Source organism: Dermacentor silvarum, chromosome 4, assembly GCF_013339745.2.
Source record: "Dermacentor silvarum isolate Dsil-2018 chromosome 4, BIME_Dsil_1.4, whole genome shotgun sequence".
NCBI lineage: Eukaryota > Metazoa > Arthropoda > Arachnida > Ixodida > Ixodidae > Dermacentor > Dermacentor silvarum.
Genome location: NC_051157.2, coordinates 15824107 through 15848088, shown reverse-complemented (window position 1 = coordinate 15848088; position 23982 = coordinate 15824107). Strand labels below are relative to the sequence as shown.

General features: G+C 44.4%; 1 protein-coding gene across 1 annotated transcript in view; it reads right to left on the bottom strand.

Annotated features, from left to right (window-relative positions):
* LOC119449517 (pre-mRNA cleavage complex 2 protein Pcf11-like) overlaps positions 1-23789 on the bottom strand; it is a 71766-nt gene extending 47977 nt beyond the window's left edge. The window contains 14 exon segments of the mRNA XM_037712704.2: positions 1856-2034; positions 7266-7344; positions 7981-8197; positions 13417-13516; positions 15331-15361; positions 15363-15510; positions 17589-18271; positions 18388-18483; positions 18643-18672; positions 19420-19572; positions 20181-20264; positions 21584-21769; positions 22306-22431; positions 23459-23789. Coding sequence (XP_037568632.2) covers positions 1856-2034; positions 7266-7344; positions 7981-8197; positions 13417-13516; positions 15331-15361; positions 15363-15510; positions 17589-18271; positions 18388-18483; positions 18643-18672; positions 19420-19572; positions 20181-20264; positions 21584-21769; positions 22306-22431; positions 23459-23611 — 2265 coding nt within the window. The 5' untranslated portion in view covers positions 23612-23789.
* Positions 23790-23982: the final 193 nt, after the last annotated feature.

Here is a 23982-nt window from a genome sequence, read left to right as displayed (position 1 = left end):
AGCCAGTTCTGCACTATAAACGGTTACGTTATAAGTGGTCTATACTGTAAATGCTTTTTACGTACGTGTGCCTGAGTGAGTTCACCTCTCGACTCTTTAATTTAGCTAGTTTTAATCGCGTTTCGATTATACGAATTTCGGCTAATACGAATTTTTTCGTGACCCCGTGAGATTCGTATCATCGAGATTCCACTGTACTTTGCAGTGCTAGGCTAAATGGCTAGATACAGAGCCCTTTAGTGAGTATGCGAGCTCTCTCAGCTGGTCATTTAAACATCGACCTGTCTGACCGATGTAGCCTCACCCGCACGTGAACGTTACCTTGTAGACAACGCCGTAAGCACGGTCAACAAAGCACCTTCTGTGTTTCTAGTTGCAGTCTTGTTTTTTGGGAGGGCTTTCCTTATTAACTCTGCAGTATAGCGCTGAGAGTTTTTCTCTTGCTACTAGCATAACATACCGTATTTATCATAATCTAAACCGCACTTTTCTGCCTGCAATATTGTACTAAAAAATTACAAGCATGTTAGATTCATGCATGCAAGCATAAGTACGACTGCAGTATGCTATTGTAACTGCTATTACACAGTAAAACCTCGTTAATTCGAATTTCACGGGACCGAAAAAAATGTCCAAATTAACCGAATGTTGAATTATCGAGGGTATAAAAAAAAAAAAACTGCTTAATATGTCAACACACTTTTATTTAGTACTACTGAACAAATGAACAAATCCTGTTTCTATTTTGCTCAGAAGCAGTGCGAAAGCTGCAATTCTTGTCATGTCATGACTGATTGGCCCTCGCAGCGGCGATGGCTTCGAGAATTCCTTCGCAGTGCGGCCGTGGCGCGCGCCTTCACAAGACATGCTTTTCACTACGGCATGCACATCCCGATTATTTTTTCGCCAGTGAGCTGGTCACCAACAGATCGCCCATCCATCACAACGTAGCCGGTGCTCCTTATCCTCGACAGCTATGAACCGAGTCGAAACTACCGTTTGCCGCAATTGCGGACGACACCGTGGCGGCTAATCGACGCAATCATGGATGGCGATTACACAGTTTTGAAGGCACACGGCCAACGCGTGCACAGAGTCAAAACGGAACTACCCTTTGCCACAACCAACTATGGACGATACTGCGGCCGCTATCGACGCGATCATGAATGGCGACTACGCAGTTGTCAAGGCACGCGGCCGACGCGAGCTCAGAGTCAAAACAATACTCCTGTTTGCCGCAACAGCTGCGGAAGAAACCGCCGTCGCTATCGAGTCGATCATGGATGGAGACCTTGTAGTTGGAGATCATGGATGGCGCGCGCCTATGCAGTTACGAAGGCACGCGGTCAACGCAGTGTTAGGCGTGGCGGTAAACGCAAGAATAAAGGCTGTAAAAGCACAAATGGGCACGAAGTGTTCTAGCATTGTTGTCATTCACGTACACGTTAAGTTAGTTGGATGCTAGCGCCGTTTTTGCTCTTCTGCGTCGCACATTTGCGGCGCTCAGTGCTCGCCGAGCTCCGAGAGTTGTCCGAATGAACCGATGCGCGTCCCAATACGTCCGAATTAACAAGAGTTCGATTCCATTAAATAATGTATGTGCCTGCCGGGACCAGAGGATGAGTCCGAATTATCCGATTTTCCAAATTAATGGGGGTCGAATGAACGAGGTTTTACTGTAATGCCACTGCTAATTCAGAAATGAAGTCTCTTGAAAGCATACATGTTTGTTGCTTCTCTTCATGTGTGTGTCATCTACACTACTGAAACAGCTATAACACGCAATGCGTAAGAGGAAGTCCTAATGTTCCAAAGGAACCCGCTCCACTCATTCCAGAAAGAAGGGCCCACTCACCATGTCGTCAATGAAGACACGCTTTGGTGGTCCCTTGAACATGATCTGTCTTGTCTCACTGCCATCCATGAGCACCACAGCGACATCATCCACAAACTGAACTTTGCGCATTTTGGTGTCAACTCTAATGGTGCCCACAGCTGGAGCAGGCTCTGACAAAGGAGGTAGGTCTTGGACAGCTGAAAATAGATGGAAATAAGAGGTTTTTCTTTACTCACACAACTGCTTATTTTCACAGTGATTCCAACTACCTTGCACAAACTGATGTTTCAAAAGCAACAGCTTTTGAGACAAGAGTTTGTGCAGTCACATACCCCAGTCAGACTGGAAAGTTTGGTAGCACTTTGAGCAAATGGACTTTGCCGCAGCAAGTATCAGTTTGGAGGCATGCTGCTACACACAAAAGGAAAGTGTCGTCTGGAATTAATGGCAGTGTCGATCAGTAAATTGGCTGACAGTAGGTAAGACTGACAATTTGCTTCATTACACTGAAATTTCACTATATTGAAATTCAACCTTTTAAGCAAATAAGTACAGTCACTGATAGATTTTTCTTACATGGAAGGGGTCGCAAAATTTTACTTATTATTGGGCAATAAAAAAAAATTTTATGAGAAAAAAAAATCATTTTGTTGAATTTGAGAGTCGGCAACAGAAGATACAGTTTCATGCTGTGTTGACGATAGCTACACATTGGCAGTACGAAGCAAAGCCAGCCACGCTTTCATGTCCACTCCGTCTCCTTGGCTAATAGTGTCGCTCGTAATGGGATGACGCAATCATGAAAAGCGCCGGCGGCGGAGAGCGAATGCTTTGTCTGCCTCCCGCTTAAACACGTCTCCAAAATTCGAGATTACGCAACCTCCAGAATTAAACACGTGTGAAGGCAGAGCACATGTCCAGCCATTTCGGCACGCCCTTACCTTGCACGGTCAGATTACCTCGAAAACAGTGTGCACGGGCTGCATATGCGCTCAGCCGCACTAGAAAAGAATTATGCGTGCCTTTTAAACACTTCATTAATCGAGAATTTCCTTATATTGAAGTTCGTTATAGCGAGGTTTAACTGTAGTACATTTGTTATTTTAGACAATACAGTCGCTGACCAATTGTTTAGTCATCGATAATGGCACATGCTCAATTGTTCGTAATGTATACAGATTTGTTACAGCCTGCCATTCAATAATTCTCGACTCCACCTGTAGGACCGCATGCTAGTGCTAATCCTGCAGACTGAGATGAGCGGAAGGAGCTAGATTTTTGTTTCAGTATGTTGCTAGTGCCAAATCTAAACCAAAAGCAGCGTAGCTTACTCAATCCAACAGTTACCAACTGTGGCCAAACCACGGGACAAGCCAGGCCAAGTAGCTAAGTTCCAAATACAGTTGTAAAGGCTGCATTTGAGGTTTGTCGTATCTGTTCCAATTTGTCCAGCACTTGTTCCTTTGTGAGTTAAATAGCAACACGGTCTCGGGTGACTTTGATGTCTGTATTACGAATTTTAATCGCTCAGAATTGTCAAGCAGCTTCAAATGGAGCCAACTCCACCACTAATGTCAGCACCGAGGGCTGCGTTAAAGCAAGCGAAGTGCCTGGCAACGACTGTCACCTTGCAATCATTCGGCTGTCGGAGCACAGACGACCTTGGTTGAAGTAGTCAAAAGATAGAGATTTTGTGCCTGCATTGACCATATTTTTTTTCTATCTGTAGTGACAGCATGACAATGGCCAAAATACAGACAACCAGTTGTATGCAAGCAAATATCCGTGCAGCAACGCATTGATAACATTTTTTGGGCCCCTTATGGCATAAAGACACTTACTTTGTGGCGAATTCATTATTTCAAACACCCAATTATTTGGACTTTTAGATGGTCCTCGCAGAATCCAAATTATCAGTCAGCAACTGTACTTTAAGATAACATTAACTTGATCAATCGTGACAAGTGAAGACCACACGGCATTGCGTCTAACATGCAAGTGACGTCCTGCATGTTTGGAAACACCAAGAGTGACAAAGCATTGGCACCTAAAAATACAAGACAGCTTTTGTTGCCAGTGAAAGCGTGGCAGTTTTTATAAGCGGGGATGACCGTAACATTTGAAATCACAAAAATGTTCTTTCGGAACAAGGCCCAACCCTTTGTTAGAGTACATACTGCTATTGTGGCTAGACACTTCCATGCAGTGAAGAGAGAGAAAAAAAAAAGCATTCACCAGCAAGTGCATTCTATGGCAGGTATCACTAAACTTTTGCAACTGAGAGCCTGTGAATGACATTAACAGATAGTGCACTCGCTCAAAGTGACATCAAATATGCCCGTCTGACAGCAGCAAGCTTAAACTGTGCAAAAGTGACCCTGCACAGAATGTCGCTAAGCCGATTTTCCCAAATTTCTGCAAAGCATTTGAGGTTTGAATGTTAAATACAGTGGAACCCCGATTATACGAATTTCAGGGGACCACGCAAAACCATCGTATAATCGGGACTAAGAATATAGGCAGTGACGCTCAGTCTTGCCCAAAAAACGGGTACAGACCGCCTGAATAAGTCCACGGCACAAACCTGCACTACTCCAAGGAAGGTAGATTAAATTATAAAGAAATTAATGTATTTGAAGCTGCTTGACGATTCTAATTGATTAAAATTCGTAATACAGCCAAATTGGCCAATTGGCCAAATGCTCTAAATCCTGTGATTTCTAGCACTACATTGGCAACCTGTAACTTTACGTCTCGATCCAATCCATATACAAGTAGACCGAAGTCAGAACTTGTTTTTGATTGGAATCGACGCTGTTTTCGTTGTGCTTGTGCCTGGATACGATGCCGCAATACCCTACGGGCTTTTGCGGTTCGACTTCGTTCATTCGCGACGTTATCGAGACGCAGCGCATTATTTATGACAACTGCTTCGAGAGACGAGCAATTTTGATGGCCGAGGAGCTGGGAAAGTCTGCCGCGGCTCGGTGTCTCGACGTCGACGAATTGCGGATGGCGGGACCAGCTGCAAGCCCTCTAAGTGCGAGGCTAGTCGGAAAGACTCTGTGGAACCTGAAGTGGCCTGGTAATGAACCCGAATGAAATGCTGTGCGGTCTTTGAAGTACTTAATTTTCAAACAAGCTCAACGGCACGGAAGATGACTTGATTCTCGGGCGATCACTTCTGGAGATGGTTTCGGTTTCGCGAGACTCTGCTCGTCCCGGCACCGAACCCCTCGAAGTATACGGCCGACAGCGCTCTTGGTGCTGACCGCGTGCTTAGGACAGTGGAAAAAACACCTTGGTGGGGACGTTTTCAGCGCCGAGTCACGCGAAATTTCGCGAAAGTGAAGCTATGCACGAAAGTGATCGGCCCCGGGAATACCGTTTAAGGAAAGTCACGTCTCCTCTTCGGACGACAATGATGAGTGAAGAGAACATGTTTCCAAATTGCGATTCCTTGAATAAAGGTACTGTTTCTTTTTCCATTCATCTTGCGTTACATTCGCGGTTTTATTTTTATTATTTTGCCTGACTGGAAAGTCGCCCCTCCCGTTACATTCGGGTGAATACGGTACTGCACACCCGTTATCAGCCAGCTGCAGTGTGTTCACGCACTAGCCTGCGTCTGCATAGGGCTTTTTTCCATTCTTTTTTTTTTTTTTCTCGGACGGTACCGACGGAGGCATCATACGAAGTGGGGGTCAGCGTAATATTGCGTCGTATAATGGAGGTTTTTAATGCAATATTTCTATGGGGGTTTTGCTGAGACCAAACCAAGTAAAATGCGGGTCGTCGCATAACCGGGGGACGTATAATCGAGGTTCCACTGTATATGATGCCAATGGTCACAAGAATTTGGCTTTTACTTTTGAATGCAAGAAACATCCCTTAGACTCGTCCACCAGCTATACCTAATAAAAGTATGTATTTCTGCATTTCATATGCTATTTTTTTTTTAATAGAGAGAGCCTCAGCTAAAGCTTCCTCTGAATATGGTAATCTTACTACGTACCATACTATGCACCAATAAACATCCAATGAAATAAGCCGCAGTACAAAATATTCTTATACCAACATGTGATAAATGCAGCTTGCGGGTCCAGCTGCTACATAAAATGCTGCATTATAGTTGTTCACTGTGCGCCACATGCTGCAGCACAAGTTTAAATGATTATTTAACGGCTGCGGCTTTTAGTTTTCCGATTGGTGGACAGTGTTACCACATGCACCCCTTTGATAAGCACTTGCTACATTTGGTGGCAAGTAAAAAAATGCTGAGGAGGCTCCTTCCACAACAGCTCTCCATTCCTTCATGCTAGTCGTAGAACATTTCCTAAGAAATCCCACAGGCCCAAACAGGAGATGCCCCAGTGGTTCAGCAACAACGAGCATACTGCAGTCGCGCACTGGATGCATGCAGCATTGTGCCAAACAGTAGTTTCGCTTTGACTCAGTGCAAAGATGTCGAGTTGAAGCGCACCGTCTAGATCGTAATGGACGGACAATTTGTAGGCAACCAGCTCACTGGCTAAAAAATTTCAAGCAGAAACTCCTCCAGGAGTTGTCTAAGTATGCGTAAGCATTGTGCCACTTGCTGATCTCCACGCAGCCAGGTGTCATCAGTGTTATGACACTTGATCCGGCCAGTACAAATGACAACGCTGCGGCGACACAGACTGGTTAGGATGGAGGACCAAGGTGCACTGATAACGCAAGCAAAGTACTGCAGGTGGAGGCGCCTTGTGCACTAATGACCTTCCGATCATCATAAGCTGTTACCACTCTTTAGCTCCTTGTCCATCCATGCCGAACCATTATGAACCGTGATCAAATGACTACGGCGGCAGCACGGCGGTAGCACAGACCATCAAACGTACTCTGGCACGGCCGCGCGGACCGTATCTTGAAAGCAATCTGCAATGTGGACAGACAGCGCGCAGACTGCTGATAACTCCACGCGCAGCATTTTCGCCACTTCGTTTGCGTTGAAACACCAGGCGGCACGAAGGTAAAATCGTTTGCTGCTGCTGGCTCTATCTTGAAAGCGATCGTCTTACGCGAGAGACGAGGGGAGAGGGGGAGTCCTTGGCACTTGATGAAGCTTAGCGGGGTTCCCTGGGACCAACATGCTTGCAAACCCCTAGCCTAGACACACACAGGGGCCTGGAGATCAAAAAAATTCTCCTTGCCTCCTGGAAATACATCAGAGGAAGTGATCCGCTGGAGCATGCATACATGTTTCCTTTGAGGAGAATTTGCCACTGCATTTTTGACCTGTCACTGACTACATTTACTAAAATGTGCCGTCTGGCACACCAACATTTTCAAATATCCACTTGTGCATTAGCTTCCACACAATAACATCGCACAGCATAGTGAATGAATAGCTGAGATTTCTAACATGCACAAAGACAATCCACCGTACCTTTGTTCATGCCCCCAAACGAAGGCTGGTTCCAGGCTGGAAACCCTGGCCCAGGAGGTCCCCCTTGCCAATTAAGAGGCTGCGCAAAATGTAGAGCATTAAAACAGAGCAAGCTAGCACTTGCTTCTTAGATGACTTGCAACATCAAATGAGCAAACAAGTTCCAAAAAAAAAAATGCAGAATAAAGTACACAAGTGCCACAATGACGACTAAGCACAGTTGCACTAAATTAGTCCAACACTACTGAACGCAAAGAGGCAAGATGCTTAATTATGTAAGCTTGCTCAGCAACAATTTGTGCTGTGTGCATCAATCATTGCATGGATCTAAGCCAGACTGCAAGCGCAGCCGATTTCAAAACTGCTGCTTTCCTCCAGTTCATTACTACTGTCTCAGCATTGTGGACAGCACAGCGACCAGAAAGACGATCACTACAAATAGGAAGCAAGCACGAGACGATTGAAAGCTTAGACTGCACAACCCCAACTGGCTGTACCATAAGTTTAGCATGTAAGCTTTGTAATACGTGAATAAATGTCACCTGCTTATTTCATTATGGCATTTCTGTACTCTGGTGTCCATACACTATCAGCAACACACACAAGAAGTTTCACATAACACATTGCAGCTGTGTTCTCGATATAGCCTATATCCTCCCTGATTCCCCTCCTCCCCTCTCCACGAAAGCAATTAAGAGGCAAGAACCACACTGACCACGATGGGTGACTGCGGCTGTGACTTTCGAAACTGGGAGATCTTCTCCAGCTCTGCCTTGAGCTCCCGATGCAAGTCAGGGTTGAGGCGTCCTGCCCGCATTTGCTCTTCAGTCTGTTGCAGGAACACGTCGGGGTCGGCCAACATCTCATACATCTGCTGCTGCTGCTGAAGGCTCATGTCACTGCTGCCCAACTGGCCCACGTGGCTACGAAACCTGAAAGTACCAGGCTAGCTTGCCAACACTGCACTCACAAATCCACAATGCAGAGTAGTGACTCTCAAACATTTTAGTCGTTCCAGACTCCATTACTTACTCACAAATTATTCAGGTGCCACCTTCTAAACTACAGTTATGTGCCAGTGACGACAAATGAGGGAGAAAACGAAGCTAAAATAAAGGCTTCCCAAGGTTATCGTATACGGCAGCAAGGATGTCTGCTTTTCAAAGCATATTAAATTTATTTGCTTTTTACTCATGTTTGAGCCACACCCAAGAAGTTCAAACCCAAATTTAAGAAAGAAAGTGCGGCCCTTACATCAGAACATACATCCACACACTTTAGGTGCTCCTTCACTTACAATAAGGTCAATGACCAAAATGATGATGCCTGTCAGAAACGAAGGTAATGACATCATAGCAGTAGAAGTCCTAAGTTTGGTTCCCAAATCAATGTTGTTGTTGTTGTTATTATTACCTGAATGAAAGCAGAGCATGTGGCTTCGCATACACCGGTTGCAGCAAATGCATTGTCAGGAATGATGCTCATTGTTCTGACAGACAAGTGTTGTCAATAGTGCTTTCTTTCATGAAACAGTCTGTGCTGACCTCTACAAACTCTTTCGAGGGGTTCACAGTGTACATTTTGAGAAACACTGATGCCAAGCACTGGGCACTTTCATAAAGCTGGGCGGTAACTTGTAGAATATGATTTCCGGGGCAAAACTTTTGGGGCTCATGTACTTTTGAGTGTTTAGTATGCTTTGAGCCCGTGGCAAATGTAGGAAGGCTGTCAATGTCATAAGAAATGCATGCCACTGACAATGATGTGGCGCTCTACACTCTAGCGCAGTCATAATGTGTGTTCTACTTCAGGTACGACCACACCAGGAGGAAAGATTTGAGGCATCACGCACCTGCTCAAAGCTTTTTATGCCAGCGACACTTGCAGGAATCCTCGGGTCCCATGACCGTCGCACGCGCGGAGGACATTGCATTTGGCACACGCGTACCAGGCAGGTGGGAAGGGGAAACTTTCCTTTCACGGGCAGCGCATGGGAATCGCAAGCGCTATCAGCGCCACCGGATGTGTCACGCGAGATCCCTCTGATATTGCCTGAGCCTCTATATCGGTCTGTATCGGACATCACCTGAGCCTCTCCAAGCAACATATCGGTTTTAGAACACAATGACTTTTTCTGAGATTTTGCTATCGCCGATTTCACCTGCTTTAGGAATTATACTGAAAAAACTTGCTCAAACCAAGTAGCTTTCAGGTACAGTAAAACCTCGATAATTCGAACTCGGTTAATTCGAAATTTCGGTTAATTCGAAGAATTTCAGCGGTCCCGTCATTCTAAATGCAAATTCTACCGGATAATTTGAATGGCCCGCGTGGCCGAATTCGCATAATTCGAAGTTTCCGGCTGGTAGCAATGTGCGGCGGTTAGGTTAGGGCGCTCCGTACAATCGCCAACCGATTTTCCGAGCTAGTGAGGACTGAAAAATAGTCCGAAAAACTCGTTATAGGCAAAGAAAATTATTAGTGCGGCTTAAAAAAAAACTCTAATAATGCCCTGCCTCATACTACGCTTGGAGGGGATCGACTTCCTTGGATTTGCGCAGCAGTGACGTTGTCTCCGTGTACAGTCGACACGAACATCACTGCGTTGGCGATCTCCGCCAACGGAGTTTGCCATGGAGATCCAAGAAACAAGCTTCGCACCGCTTAGCTCTAACGAAGGCACAGGAGGTAGCGCCGATCACTGAGACACCTGCTCAATGTACACGCCGCGTTCAAAATAGTAACCGAAACTTTAGAGATAAAAAAAAAATGAAACTCGCTGAATTAACAAGCGTAGAGTCAGCGCGCATGAGCGCGGCCGCCGCAGCAGCGAGCGAAGGTTCGTGCGGTCTATCGCTTCAACGGAAACTGAGCGGCATAGGTCAGGGCCGTCTGGAGATCGCTTTCAAGATACGGTGCGCGCGAGAACCCGCTCCGGCGCTAAGTACGCAGTTGTTAGAAGAGTAGAAGTCCCCCCCCAACTGCCTTTCGCGCGAGGGAGGAAGTAGCGTTTACGCTCCGCGTTGCGTTCGCTCTCCATGAAAGCGCGCGTCCCCCGCGCGCTGTCACTCGCACATACGGCGGGCGCGCGGCAATAAAAAAACATCCCACAATAAATGGTTAAAAGGATAGTGCAGTGCGCATATACTAGAAAGGAAAAAGAAAAAGTGCAGTACTCTGGAGCGTTTTATCAGCCAAGGAAGAGCGGCCATGGTCTCAGAGACCGGAGGATGGCGCGAGCTCTCTATTGATAGCGCGCGCCTTCCAATGGAGGCTATACAGCGAGCCACTGGAATCCAAGCCAGTGCAAAATCCAACATGGCGGCCTCCAAGTTTGGGAAGTAAGATTGGGTAGTGTGGCTCGGAAAGAGTGATTTTTAGTCCGGGAAATCGACCTTTGGGGTCTCAATTCGCCCGAAAAATTGGGTGCGAAAATGCATGAACTCAATGGGAACCCTGACGGTGCATTTTTGAAGTCCGGTATATCCATCAAGTCCAAATTTTTGGAAGTCAAACACCCCCACGCCCGCTTTCGCGGCAGTTATCGATTCCGTGAACATCGTTCGCAACTTTGTTGAGTGCAGTGCGGGTGATATTTGTATGCTACGTGCTGTGAGCCAGCTGGAGAGCATGGCACTAGGGGCGGCGAACTACCGCGCCAAGTAATCCCGCATCAGTGATTACTTCCGATTAACCTTTCTCGGACATGGAAAATAAAGATGGTTTCTTTTTGCGGCAAGTTCTTGCTTGTTTTCTTTTTTTATTCATTTCGGTTAATTCGAAAATCCGCTTAATTCGAAGAATTTTCGTGGTCCGGCGACCTTCGAATTATCGAGGTTTTACTGTATATGGCTTTACACACTTGTCACAAGGAGGTGCAAGTATGATTTCCTTGTTGCATGCTTTTTTTTTTTTTTGTAATCTGAGGTTGATCCATCTTTCGACACCTTTGAAACTTTTTTGTAGAGAGAATTCATTTCTCGTCAAACATTGCGTAGCATTCATAAAATTGCAGAATGGGCCCAAATTTGTAATCGTTATGAAAAATTCAGGAGGGTTGGCAGGTGTGTAACACCAAGTGAATCAAATGTCATTGAAACAAATGTCAGTAAAAACAAATGTCAGTAAAAACAAGCCCATACTATAGCAGACAAATGCCAAGTGTCCATCATTATAATCAGCCTATATATGTCCACTCCAGGACAAAGGCCTTTCTCATCAATCTCCAATTATCCCTGTCCTGCGCTAGCTGTTATGCCTGCAAATGTCTGTGCCTTATGCCTGCCTACTAGGCAAACAGCATGTTTAAACAACTGTATGCATTGACAACAAGTGTGTTACTCAAATGTCAAGCCATGAGCTATGGCATGAGATGATTTGGTGCTCTTGTTACACCCATGATGTGCAAATCTCACCAAGCCTGTCTGCAGGCTTCGTACAGAACATTCGACTCAAAATTCAAGGACAGTTCAAGGATCTACAGGATGCTTAAAGTCAAAATCCAAGTAGGGGAACAGGCTTTATTCATACACATAGACTAAATTAATTGAGATCTCCTACCTATTACAATTTCTTGCAGCTAAGGGGCCATTGAGTCCAACACATGCTTCAAGATCGTCGGGCGGCTTTACGAAGTTGACTTTTGCATTGTAATGATATCCATCAGCTTCTGGCCCATACCACACTTCACTCAATGAGAATTTACTATAGTGTCCAGCTTCACTTAAAGATATTCGTCCTGTTAAAGCCAAATGTCTAGAAGAGCTATGAATTGGTCTAGTTGGTGTGCATTCATTTTTTCTTGCGCTAAGTATAGTAGGACGCCACAGGGATGGAACAGACACTGAAATGAAGCGGACACGTGTGTCACTTCGTGTCCGCTTCATTTCAGTGTCTGTTCCATCCCTGTGGCGTCTTACTATACTTAGCGCAAGAAAAAATAAATAAAGCCAAATGGCTCAACCTACTTTTCTCCAGGCATTTCTAGAGTCCAGAGCTCGAAAATGGATTCCAGAGAGTTTAAAGGGCTCTTGAATCTCTTTCTCCAAATTCAATGTTTTTCAAGGATTTTAATGGCGTACGAACCCTGTGTCTAGTACAGCCAAGTTACAAAACAAGTCTGAGAAACCTACAAAGTGAACATAAAGGCATTGTTCCATACTTTTGATCTACCTACACTCTACATGAAATTGTTACAGTGCAGTTAGGCTGCATGTGCCGTATCTACCAAAAGTTCTTAAGCCACTGAACTGCAATGAAGGGCTTCCACATACAATAAAACCTTGTTACTTAGAATTTCACGGGACTGAACTAAATGTCCAAATTAACCTAATGTTGCATTATCACGAGTATCAAGAGAACAAAAACATATGGCACAAAGGCATCCCTAAGGAGCTAATTCAGCCATCATCATCATAAATCTAAAATTTAGAAAGCCTCAGTTTTCAACATTCCCCTGAATGTTGCCTAGAACCAAGGCACAGCAAAACACCATCAGAATTGAAAGACGCTTAAGCTTCGCCTTTAAGAGTGGAACGCGACAGCATTCGAAGATCCCTCGCTGCTTATCAGGCTCTTTTCTCGTATATTCAAATTACAATCCGACGCTATCATGTCTGTAGGTTGTAGTTTAGTCATACTTTATGATTTTTCTGACAGATTCTACTTTGAGAAATTCAATTTTTATTCACTAACCCTTTGCGCCAGGGGGAGGGCCTGTGTGGTCGGGGTGGTTCAGGATGAATATCTCCTCCACGGATGGCACGCACGCCAATGCTTACGGCGACATGGGGCCCTTAATGATATCGCGTTAATAAACACGTGTTTACTAGTACATCAACATGCGTTTAATCCTGAATAAATCAGCAAATCCTGTTTCTATGTTGCACGAAAGCAGTGCGGAAGCTGCAATTCTCATCATCTTGTGACTGATTTGCAATCTCGGCGGCAAAGTCCCCGTGACTTTCTTCACAGTGTGACCGTGGTGCATGACCCACGTCTTCATACCAGACATGCTTTACACTACCACATGCACATCTCGATTGTTTCTTCAATAGTGAGCTGGTCCACAACAAATCAGCATTTAAGGAAGAATCACAGCACAGCCCTTGCAAACAACAGCAGCCCTTCATAAATGATTCTTGGCTCTTACCTTGGGTCAGACATGAGCTTCCGAAGCACAGGTCTGCCAAAACGGTCCACGCAGGGTTGCATGGGTCCACGGCCATGGTAGCCACCCCTACCCACAGAATCTGCAAAACCCCATGAATCGACAACACGAGTTAGCAGTGAGCACAGACACTAACCTCGCCATTCTAAAATTTTCCTCCACTCTGCACATGACTCCATCAAGCGGAAGGGCGTAACCATTCACTGTATGAAGTGCGATCACTTGGCTTCAATTAGTGCTCATGAGTGTTTGGCAAGCCGTAATAACATAGCCAGGCCTGTGACCCCGTGCTCGGTAGTGTATTTGTGTCTCTCAAGCAGCTCCTGCTCACAGGTAGCAAGGCTACAGACAGGGCTGGCCGGTGATACTCCATGGCAAAGCTTGTTGTCTGCGACACTGAGACACACGTAACTATGGACGTAAAGGCAAAATTTTCTTTAAACTCTCAAGAGTGAGCAAACCGCATTCATATTTATATGGATTCCTGATCTACCACTTTAGGTGGGCGCAGTGATCAGGTAAATTGATTCCATATTTTCTGTCAATAATGCAAGTGAAGGTGCACTTTAACGTTTATCAGTTTGATGCATCTTAAATTACTCGCTGCTCACAGGGACAGTTAGGGAGCATCACTAATGCACAGTCACAAGCCGCGTTTACACAAATGCAACAGAAGCTTATCGTATCAACTTTCACGCACATCGCATCTCTCGTAAACAAGGTAATTCACTAGGAAGGCATATTGCATCAAATGTGCCAAGCAGAGGTAGTGTGCGATGGAGAATACGCATTTTAGCGGCCCATGTAAAAGGAGGCATACCATATCAAGAATTATGGGAACGCATTCGCTGCGGAATGACAACTGGCCTACTAACCAGCGGCAGCCACTGCTGCACTGCAGAACACCAAAACAAAAATGGCAGCTTACAAAGCAGGCCGCAAGTGATTTCTTTTCACTCGTGAGTACATTACACACGTTGAAACAGCGTATTCTTCATCAAAATATCATCGGTGGGTTACTTAATTTGCTGCATTAACGTAGCCAAGTCTGCTTTGAGGAGACAGAAGCTAGGACGTCTGCACTTGGCTACCACTAGACATGGCAACAGTTGCGGACACGCTGGAAATTTTAATATCCTCATAGAGTATGGTATGTTTCTGCAAAATAAACATTGCATAAATTTGTCACATGGACAAATGAAGGAGAATGTGACAAAGCATGACATTAGTGGCGTTAGCTTAAACAGTGGCCTATGAATATATGCAATGCGATAAACTAATGCAATACGCTTTTATCCTATCCATGTAAACACGCTTACTGACGTGCAGTTTCAGTCAGGAGGCAAAGTTGTCACTCAATGAAGTCAAAAAAGAGCTTTGAGTCAAGACCTGCCCGCTTGTGAATACAGAGATAAAGAAAAGGAGCCAACCTGTAGCTTATACATCAGCAACAACAAAGTATGATTTAGTCAAAGCAAATCTACAGTTGTTCAAAAAGCAGATATAAACTTTGAAGAAAACATCAATCGGCCTAGCATTTGGAATTTAAGCTGAAGCAAGAATAAAATGCAAGCTTTCCATGTCAAAGCCAGCCACAAGCTAACAGCAGAAAGAAGCAGGAATCATACGTTTTAGTTCTGTAATACAACTGCTGCAATGCCAGTGACTACTCAATAAGTTTTGCATTCTGTAATAAAAGGTGCAACTTTACAGCTTCACAAGAAACTAAACAGGAGACAAAAGGGCAGAGTACAACAAGGATTAAGTGCAGTATGCAAGGCATGCTCCAGCTATAATAGCTACAGGCAGCCATCTTCACCTTGCTCTCACTAAGGAAAACATGTCACACACACTTATTTTGGAAGATTTTTGATACACCTAGAAAATAAGACTCACCCTGCATTTGCCGTAGATCCTCATCCCTGACAGTCCATATTTTCTCGAGCAGGTCGAAGCGGGCTTTTAAATTCATCTGGATGCTTGGCTTTGTACTGCGCCCAGCCACGCTGAGAGGCATTTGGAATGCCACCTGGACGATCAGGCAGCTTGCGATAGTCAAAGTCTGCAAGGCCTTCCCTGCAAACGAGTTCTTACATATACATTCAGCCACACAAGGCTTCCTACAAAAAATATAATTGGGAAGAATGCCAAGCCTCCACCTTGCCAAAGAGTTTTACATTTACAGGCTTAAAAACCACACCTAGAATGCCTCTAGTTCTCGAGCTATTTTAAATCAGAAATAACACTTCACTTGAAAAGAACACTTAAAAAGAAAACTTGACTCCCTTAAAACACACTTTGTATAAGATAGAACCAAGTCTTCAAATTTTCAAGTTAGGATGATGAAAATTTCAGGCCTTAAATTTCCACTGCCCAGTGTCACAAATTCGCAACAAACCGAATAATTGTCGACTCTACATGATGCACAGAAATTACGAGCTAGTTTTGGTCTTTTTGCGTTCTCCGCAGATGTCGCAGATAATATCCTGAATCAGAAGCAAGCGCGCATCGAGACGACTATGCTGCAGTCAAGCACATGCAATTTCACGTTTTTCTGTACAAATGATGTTAACTCTTCTGTGACATGAGTATTACTCTGGGACACCCATAGTGAAGAGTCCACAAAGCAATGTGAAAAAACTGTTTCGGACAGTCTGCAGGTTCGCCACAATGTTTGTAGGGGAAGGTAAACAGAAGTGCTGATTTGCCTGTCATACACTGCATTTGGCCCAGCATCTCCACGTCCGAGTGATGAAAACGTACAGTGTTCACGCAGTTCTCTCACCTCATCTCTGTCATATGTTAGTATTGCACTCTCTATTTTCTGTCGAAACTAGCTATTAGCCTCAACTCAGCACAATGCGATAAGGATAAGAAAGAAATAAGCATGCAATAACAGTACCCCCCTCCAACAACTCCATCATTGGCCCCCTGTCAACAACCCCAAAACTACAAAACGGGGTGATCGTTGTCCAATGTACAACCTCAGATCTAGTGTTTTCTCACTTATCTGCAGTTACAAAAAGCACCAATCAGCCTCTTTCTGCACATGAAGGTGCATGGTTTTGCCAGTATTACAAGAAGGCACAGGTGCCCCACAACAAGACTGCAGCTAAATGCCACTGCTAAATTCTAATGTCACCTTTGCATTCTATCATGCAGATAAAATTGTTAGAGCCATAGCAATATCGCCTAATCAGACACATTGGTGCTCATGCTCATCTTGTTGTGGTGCTCAAGATGTTCACCACAACCCTGTCTAATGACTGCAATGGGCTATTCAAGTGCTGTGGATGAGGATTACTTGTTTACAATGTTTTTCAAAAGTGCCAAGGACGAGCCTGTCTCGTCCACGTGTTTGGGCACTATTTCTAAGTGCCACTAATGGCCTAACCTCGCCTAATCCATTTTGACGTTCTGACAAGTTCCCTCTTTGAGCCCCCCACTACAAACTCCATTCGTCCAGCCGATTTTAAATATGGCGGCTACCAATCGCAAGTTGCCGCGCCCGTTGCCAAAATGCGGCTTTTATTTGATCTGAATCGCCAAGTTCCAAAAAATTATTTGCTTCTGCCGAAAGCATAGACTGTGATGTCAGTTTTTTCTGTGCTATAGACACATCCAGTGACTCTGATGGCAACTACGAATGTAGCTTTGATACGGTGGCAGTGGACAAAGTTAGACGGACAGTACTTTCTGCCAGCACCTCCTCGAATTACATTTGTGTATTTTCAGATACAACTTGTGAATTTACAACCCCTATATATTTCAAATCTACAAAAAAATTTGCTATTCCAATGTGCAAATAAAGAAAATGTTATCTTCTAAATGCCTTTTTGGATTGTTTGCTGGAACTAAAGGACTAACTTGCTTGAAACAAGCTCATGAACACGTTAGTGAAGTAGCGTTAGCACACCACCATGTTTGAAGTAGCCTAACCTAATTACCTTAGAAAAATTATATATGCAACCGCCAGCACCAACAACTGTGAAATAATCTAAATAACTCACATGCCAAAGAAATCTATAATAAAACAAAAGTGAGGAAGTTAGCCCCATGAGCACTACATAAATATAAGATAACTATAAACAATGCAATCCTACAAGCACCCACAAGCATCAATTCAACACAATAGAACCAATTTCAGCACTCACTCTGCATGACCTCTTTGCCTCTTGTGCAGTGGAGTCTCTTGAGCTGTGTCCCCAGAGTCACGTTTCTTTTCCACCTGAACACGCATGTCCACATCGCCTGACGGCAGCACATCCATCATTTCGACATCACCATTAGGCCTCACATTTTCTTCACTTTTGCCCTTACCATTCTTCCCCCGAGCTTTCTTCCCTCCCCTGCCCTGAGATGAGGAACCTGATGAAGATGATGATGATTTTCCTACACTGCCAGTTCTGCTGTGCTGCTGTCGTTCGTCCTTGTCCTCAGCGCTCTTGCGTGACTTGTTTGGCGACGTCTTTGTTGGAGAAGACGGCTCAGTTTCACCGTTTTTGCTGGCATCATCTTCATCTTTCTTGCGGTCGCTTGTCTTTGGAATGCGGAACTTTCTGGGCGGAGACTTGATGGCTGCATGCTTCTCCCGAGCTGATAGCCTGTTGTTTCCGTGTTTCTCAGGAGATGCCTGCACTGACACAGTCGCTGGCGTGCAGGATGTGGTGTTTGAAACAGTACCCTGAGATGGAGCAACAACAACAGACCCTAGCTGTGCAGACTGTACTGCTGCTGCTGATGAAACAGGTGGTGGTCGGTTACTGTCGGCTGATGGCACGAGGCGCTGCTGTAACCTTGGGTCACGTGCTGCAACAGGCGCTGACGGTCGTGGCATCTGCAACAATGCACAATTTGTTTAGTTTCAGCCTTCTTTCTCTATTAACAAGCTAAGGAGACCAGGCGTCCCACACAGGCTGAACAACAATCTATGTATGCAAGATAATTTTTTACCTGCGGACGCACAGCCACACTGACTGGAACCGGAGCAGGCGTAGGTGCACGCGTTGTCGCCGCACTGGAAGGTGGCCTGAGACTTTTCAGGAGTTGCTATGGGAACAGCATCAGAAGGGGGGGAAAAAAGGGACGCATTTTAATCTCAATAACTTTCAGGCTTGTACTGGAGCGTTACACACAATGCTTCGGCTATCAACAGCCATATTAAGAAGCACACAGAAAAACAATGCTGTCTTCTTGCCGGAGACTCACTTCAAAGCCAGTCTGAAGAGCCAGTCTTATCTGAAATCAGGGATATTGCAGCATTGAAACGCGCTGCAAAGACAAAACGAACTATCCTAATGACGTAGCACCTGGATGCCCAGGCACAATTACTACCGTCAGCAACAGGTCAAGAATGCAGAGTCAACGTTTCTGACAGGGAGCACGTGTACATTAGATCATCTTATTTGGCTTTCACACTCTTTCCTCCTCCTCGCTATTGATGTCTCCTATCTTCCCCTCGCTCATGCCAGAGCTATGATGTGGACTTCCTCACTCGGTGGAGGGAGGAGGGCCATTTTGTTTCAGATGCCCAGACAATACTGATGTTTGTAGACGTATTTAGCAGTTTCTCCTGTGGTACATCTTGTCAGCTGCTGCAAACACTTTGCTGCTCACACACTCACAGAGACCGCAACAAAGTTCTTTGGAGTTGAGGTCAGGATTATCCCTCTCCTATTTTCATAGTCCCCTGCATTACAATCTGTGTGCTTGTGCCATGAGCTGCCTTCTTCGCCAGCACACTTGCTTATCTTCTCTATACAAACATAAGGTGTGGCCAACAGTATGCTTGTTGAAACATTGGGGAACTCCCCATGTTTCAGCACACTTACGTGGGTGCAGCCTCTCCCACATTCTTGACCCGTCACTGACAGTGGTCAGCGTTATATGCAGGTGGCTAGTAGAAACAAAACTTCTGCTGAACTGAAAGGGGGGTGGAAAATAAGGCAGTAGGAAATGGAGAGAAAGTTCAAGAGAATTAGCTACCTCAGCTTCTTGCTTTTGTCGCAGTTGCTGTTGCTGCATTTGCAACTCGAGTTGAAGTTTTTGCCTTTGCAGGAAGATGAACTCCTGTTGCTTCTGTAGAAGCAACCTCTGAACTTGTTCCCCTTCAGTCGAAGGCACACCAGCATTTAGGATCTGGGAAAGGAAGGACCGGAGAGTGTTACACGGGCAGCCATGGCCATCTACCTGCCAATCCACATTATTTTAATTTGGCAAGCATCAACAGACTCAACTGCACCCATACAAAAGAGATTGCAAGCATTTGGCTTAAGAATAAATACCACCAGTGCACAATGCAAAAAATAAAGGAGCCTTCCTGCACACTCCACATTAGTAACACATTCCACATCAATAATTCCATGCAGTAGCATGAAACCCAGGGCTACAATTCGCTCAGTCGGCAAATAAAACATGGCTGACCCTGCCATAGCTACACTAAAGCTTGTCACTTTACTTCAATTCAACCACAATTTTTTTATTTATTTATTTTTTATTATTTATTCTTATTTAACACAAGCAGTTTATTGCAGAACCAAAACAAACCTACTGTCACAAAGTTTTGCAATGTGCAGCAGTGCACATTCATCACAAGCAAACACAAGTTGCCTTTTGGCATTCTCAGTTTCTGAAACTGCACGGAATTACTGAAGTGGAGCATGGTCCATGTATAAAAGACAGCAGATAATTACAGCAGTAACATGAGTGAGTAGAATGCGATGCACTCAAGAGGCCCCAATCAGTACCTTTTCAGTAGTTGCTTTGTTAAGCGCATTTAAACTAGCAAGCTTAGCTGCTTGCTGTTCCAGTGTCTCCTGCTCTTGTCCTTTCTACAGGAAAGAAAAAAAAAAAAACATGTTCATGTGTCCGAACAAAAAGCAAGATCAGATGAAGGATGTATGATGTATTGATGATATGTGACAGTGTGCCAGGCTCCACATTAATTACGTGCTTACCGTACAGCACAGCAAGATATGCCAGGGCAAACGAGAGTAATAATAAGTTGCAGTAAGCTTAGGATAACTTGGAGGCAATTCAAGGAAAATTTAATCATTCTGGTTGCCCTTAAGCGTTTTCAGTGCATCCTGGAACTACTTTAAAGTAATTTCCAAACAAAGGCTTTGAGATGATGTCACTCCAAAAATATACTAAAGCTTTTGCTGCAGGAAGTGCATGAACAAAGACATTCAGGTGAGGGAAGAAAGACCACGAACAACCAGAACATGCATCAAGCGACTTAACTCCGCTTTAATTCTTTCTCCTCGGGACCTCGATAAAGTTCACACTCACTCACTCCACAATGATGGAAGCCCAATCAGACCCATTAACAACTAGCACTAGTCACATTTAATTCTATAGCACCATATGCCCTAACCTATAGCAACATTTTTAGCCTCACAAGTGATTCAAAACTTTCCATTTATTGGAAATACAATACACTTGAGCTCACAGAGGGGCTGTCCATTACAATGCCAAGCATGAAAATAGATTCAAAGTCACTACATCATCAAACACAATCTCTTAGTCTCCTGGTATCAAACAAATTGGCTTTAATGGAAATGAGAGTGTTGCATGTGAATGGAGAAACGGCTGCATAAGGTGAATATGATGCCAAGTGCTAGTGAAATGCAACATATTTCGGCATACTACTTCTCTTCGTACTCATTATACCACCAGCAACTGCAAGAATTAAAAACGGGCTTGGAAGATTTAGAAACAAACTTTTGTGCCAACTAAATTCAACACTAGCAATAAGCATGGACAACACAGATAAACAAATTTACCATTAAACTTGGTTTACATGTGAGCCAAACACACTTTAATGTTGTGCACCTCAATCCTCTACTCCAGGGGAAAAAAAGAGTGAGTTTATGGATACACTACGAGGCTTTAATGGTTACGAACTCTTATCAAGTAAGCCAAGTAAGAACATTATTGGTATAAGCACAACCTCACAATAAATGTTTCATAAAGGACAACCCACAAGTCGCAAAGCTTAATGACAGTAGTTGATAAAAGGCACGTAGCTTAGGGGTGCAGTCCACTTACACAAGAAATATATGCAAACACTGACAACACTGTACTGAGCACCTCCAAGCATGATGATGGCATAGTCAGTTAGGACCAACAATCAAAACAGTAGCCTCACCGTTTTGGCTTCAAGAAACTTCGGGTTGACATGTATCGATGTTTGCTGGGGTTCCTTTGCTATGACTGGCCATGCTGGGTCCATCTGCTTCACTCGAGTGTCAAGGGCAAAAAGCTTCTTGTTCGGGAAAATGTCCACCCAGGTTTGGCGCAATTTGAAGAGTTGCATGCGCATTCGCTCATCTCCCTACAAGCAGGTCACAAGTACACATCACACTGACAAAAGCAAGCAAAGTTTCACAAGAACTCCGAACAAATGACCGAGTAATAACCATTCTACTCGAACTTTATGTAACGCTTCTATCTTTTATGTCTGATCATACAGATTAATAAAGTGTCACTGCTGCTCATTTACTGCCACAAGCAAGCTAAAGTACTTTTAAGTCAATTGAGTTGACTCCTTTTATCAATGCACCTCCTCTGCCACTGAAGCAATAGCGTGCTCCATTAATTTACTGGCTGGGCACCTTTAATAGTGCAACCTAAGCCACTCTTAAAAGATCAACAGCTACAGGTTAACAAGGCTTACTGTAAACATCAAAAAGTTTACTACAGGACACTGTGCCCAAACAGCTTTTCAAACAGTACTACATAGTTGTACAGAACCCCTTGCATTACGAGAGCAAGTTTCCTTCCTGCCAAGTTAATGATTTGTTTCCTAAAAGTGGTGGCTGGCTTTTTACTATCTACGACACACTGTGTTAAAGTAAGAAAAGTGTGTACCTTTTCAAAAACGTTGCAAAAGTTGGAAACGATGTTTTGTGTGAACAATGCGCGATAGTCACCTCCAACATTCTTCATAATGGAATCAATTAGGTATAGTACAGGCAGCTTCATTTCTATGGGAACCTAGAAGAGAAACTTGGCATTAGAAGAAACATGATCGAAAAAAAAATACTCACCACAAGCAGTCTTCACACACTAGTACTTGGAAATTTGCGTTTACGAATATCCCTGAAAAACGACTGACAGCTTCGCTCGCTGTAGTCTCAAGCTTACACAATCAGCTTCCAGGTTGGTAGTAATGCCAAAGGTTAACGCCATTTGTCAACAGAAAAACGGCATCATGCGCTGCGTTACCCGCACTTTAGAAGGCTTATTGTAGTCATTGAAAACACGCGAGGGCACTATAATAGAACGTAGAATGGTAGGAGATGCATAAGGTTAACGGCTTCACCATTTGAACGAAGGTAAAAATAGAAAAATAAACGCGTAGTGAACAAGAATTCAATGCAGCTTCAACAGTTTATTGAAAACAGCGAAACTTGCTGCGATCTTCCAAGTGAGATACATGCGGCGGCCAACTTGGCAGCCCGTTTTGGTTCCCAGTGCTCTAGTTTCGTGCCCCATTGAACCGTACCGCGTGGCTTGCGCGGTTGGACGACGGTTAGGCTTCCTTGAATCCAGTGCCGAAATTCAGGGCCGTCCTACATCGAAGACAGTTGGAAACGCAGCGGTCGAACGCTGTGGATCGTACGCGATGGTTATTTCTTCGTCAATTGAGGTCGTCGCGAACCACAGCAAATACTCACTATGAGCAATCTTCGATCGCGAGATCGAAGTGAATCTTCCCTAGTGACGTCGTCACCAAGGAAGCGCTCAAACCGATCTTCACCAAAGAGAACGACAAAAATGGGGCCACGAACGCTTGGTCGCCATTGAGAGAAGCACCACTCGTCAGAGCAAGTAAAACACAGGAGGGAAACTGAGCCTCTACACAATATTACTACGAAACTGTTTACGGGCGTACAAGTCATGTCAACATGCATGAGTACTATCAGGCCCTCCACGCAGTGCAATACTTAACATGACGCAAGACGATAGCATTTCGACGGTAGTCGTATTATTCCCTAGTAAACATCTTAACAAAGAGAACCTTCTGTAAGTGCTCTTCGATGCTTCGCACTATCCTTGGAGCTTGCTGGACGTTTTCTTCGGCCAACATCGTGAGCATATTGATGAGCGGCTTGCTGTTGCATGTGAGATCCAGCAGCGACGACTTGTACTCTTCGCAGACGTCTTCTTCCATAATTGAATAGTAAAAAGGCGAGCTACAACTAAGCGGCTGTACACGATGTCGACACGAGGGTCGCTCAAGCTGCCCAATCAATGCATGGTAGTAATAAAAAGCGAATTACTCCTCACTGGAACAAAATGGCGAACGCGAATGTCCGCCGCACACAACACTGATGGGAATGAAAATAAAACAAAAATGTCAGCTCTGTTATTGCACAGGAATATGACCGTTCGCCGATAGAGGCGCAGCATATAGGTTATATTTTTGGTCAAAAACAAGAAACTTATTCAAATGTGCTTATCTATTAAATAAAACAACTAAAATAAAAGTTTTTTACCTTTATAAAAATTAAAATTTTTAAACAATTACATTGTTGTGTCAAT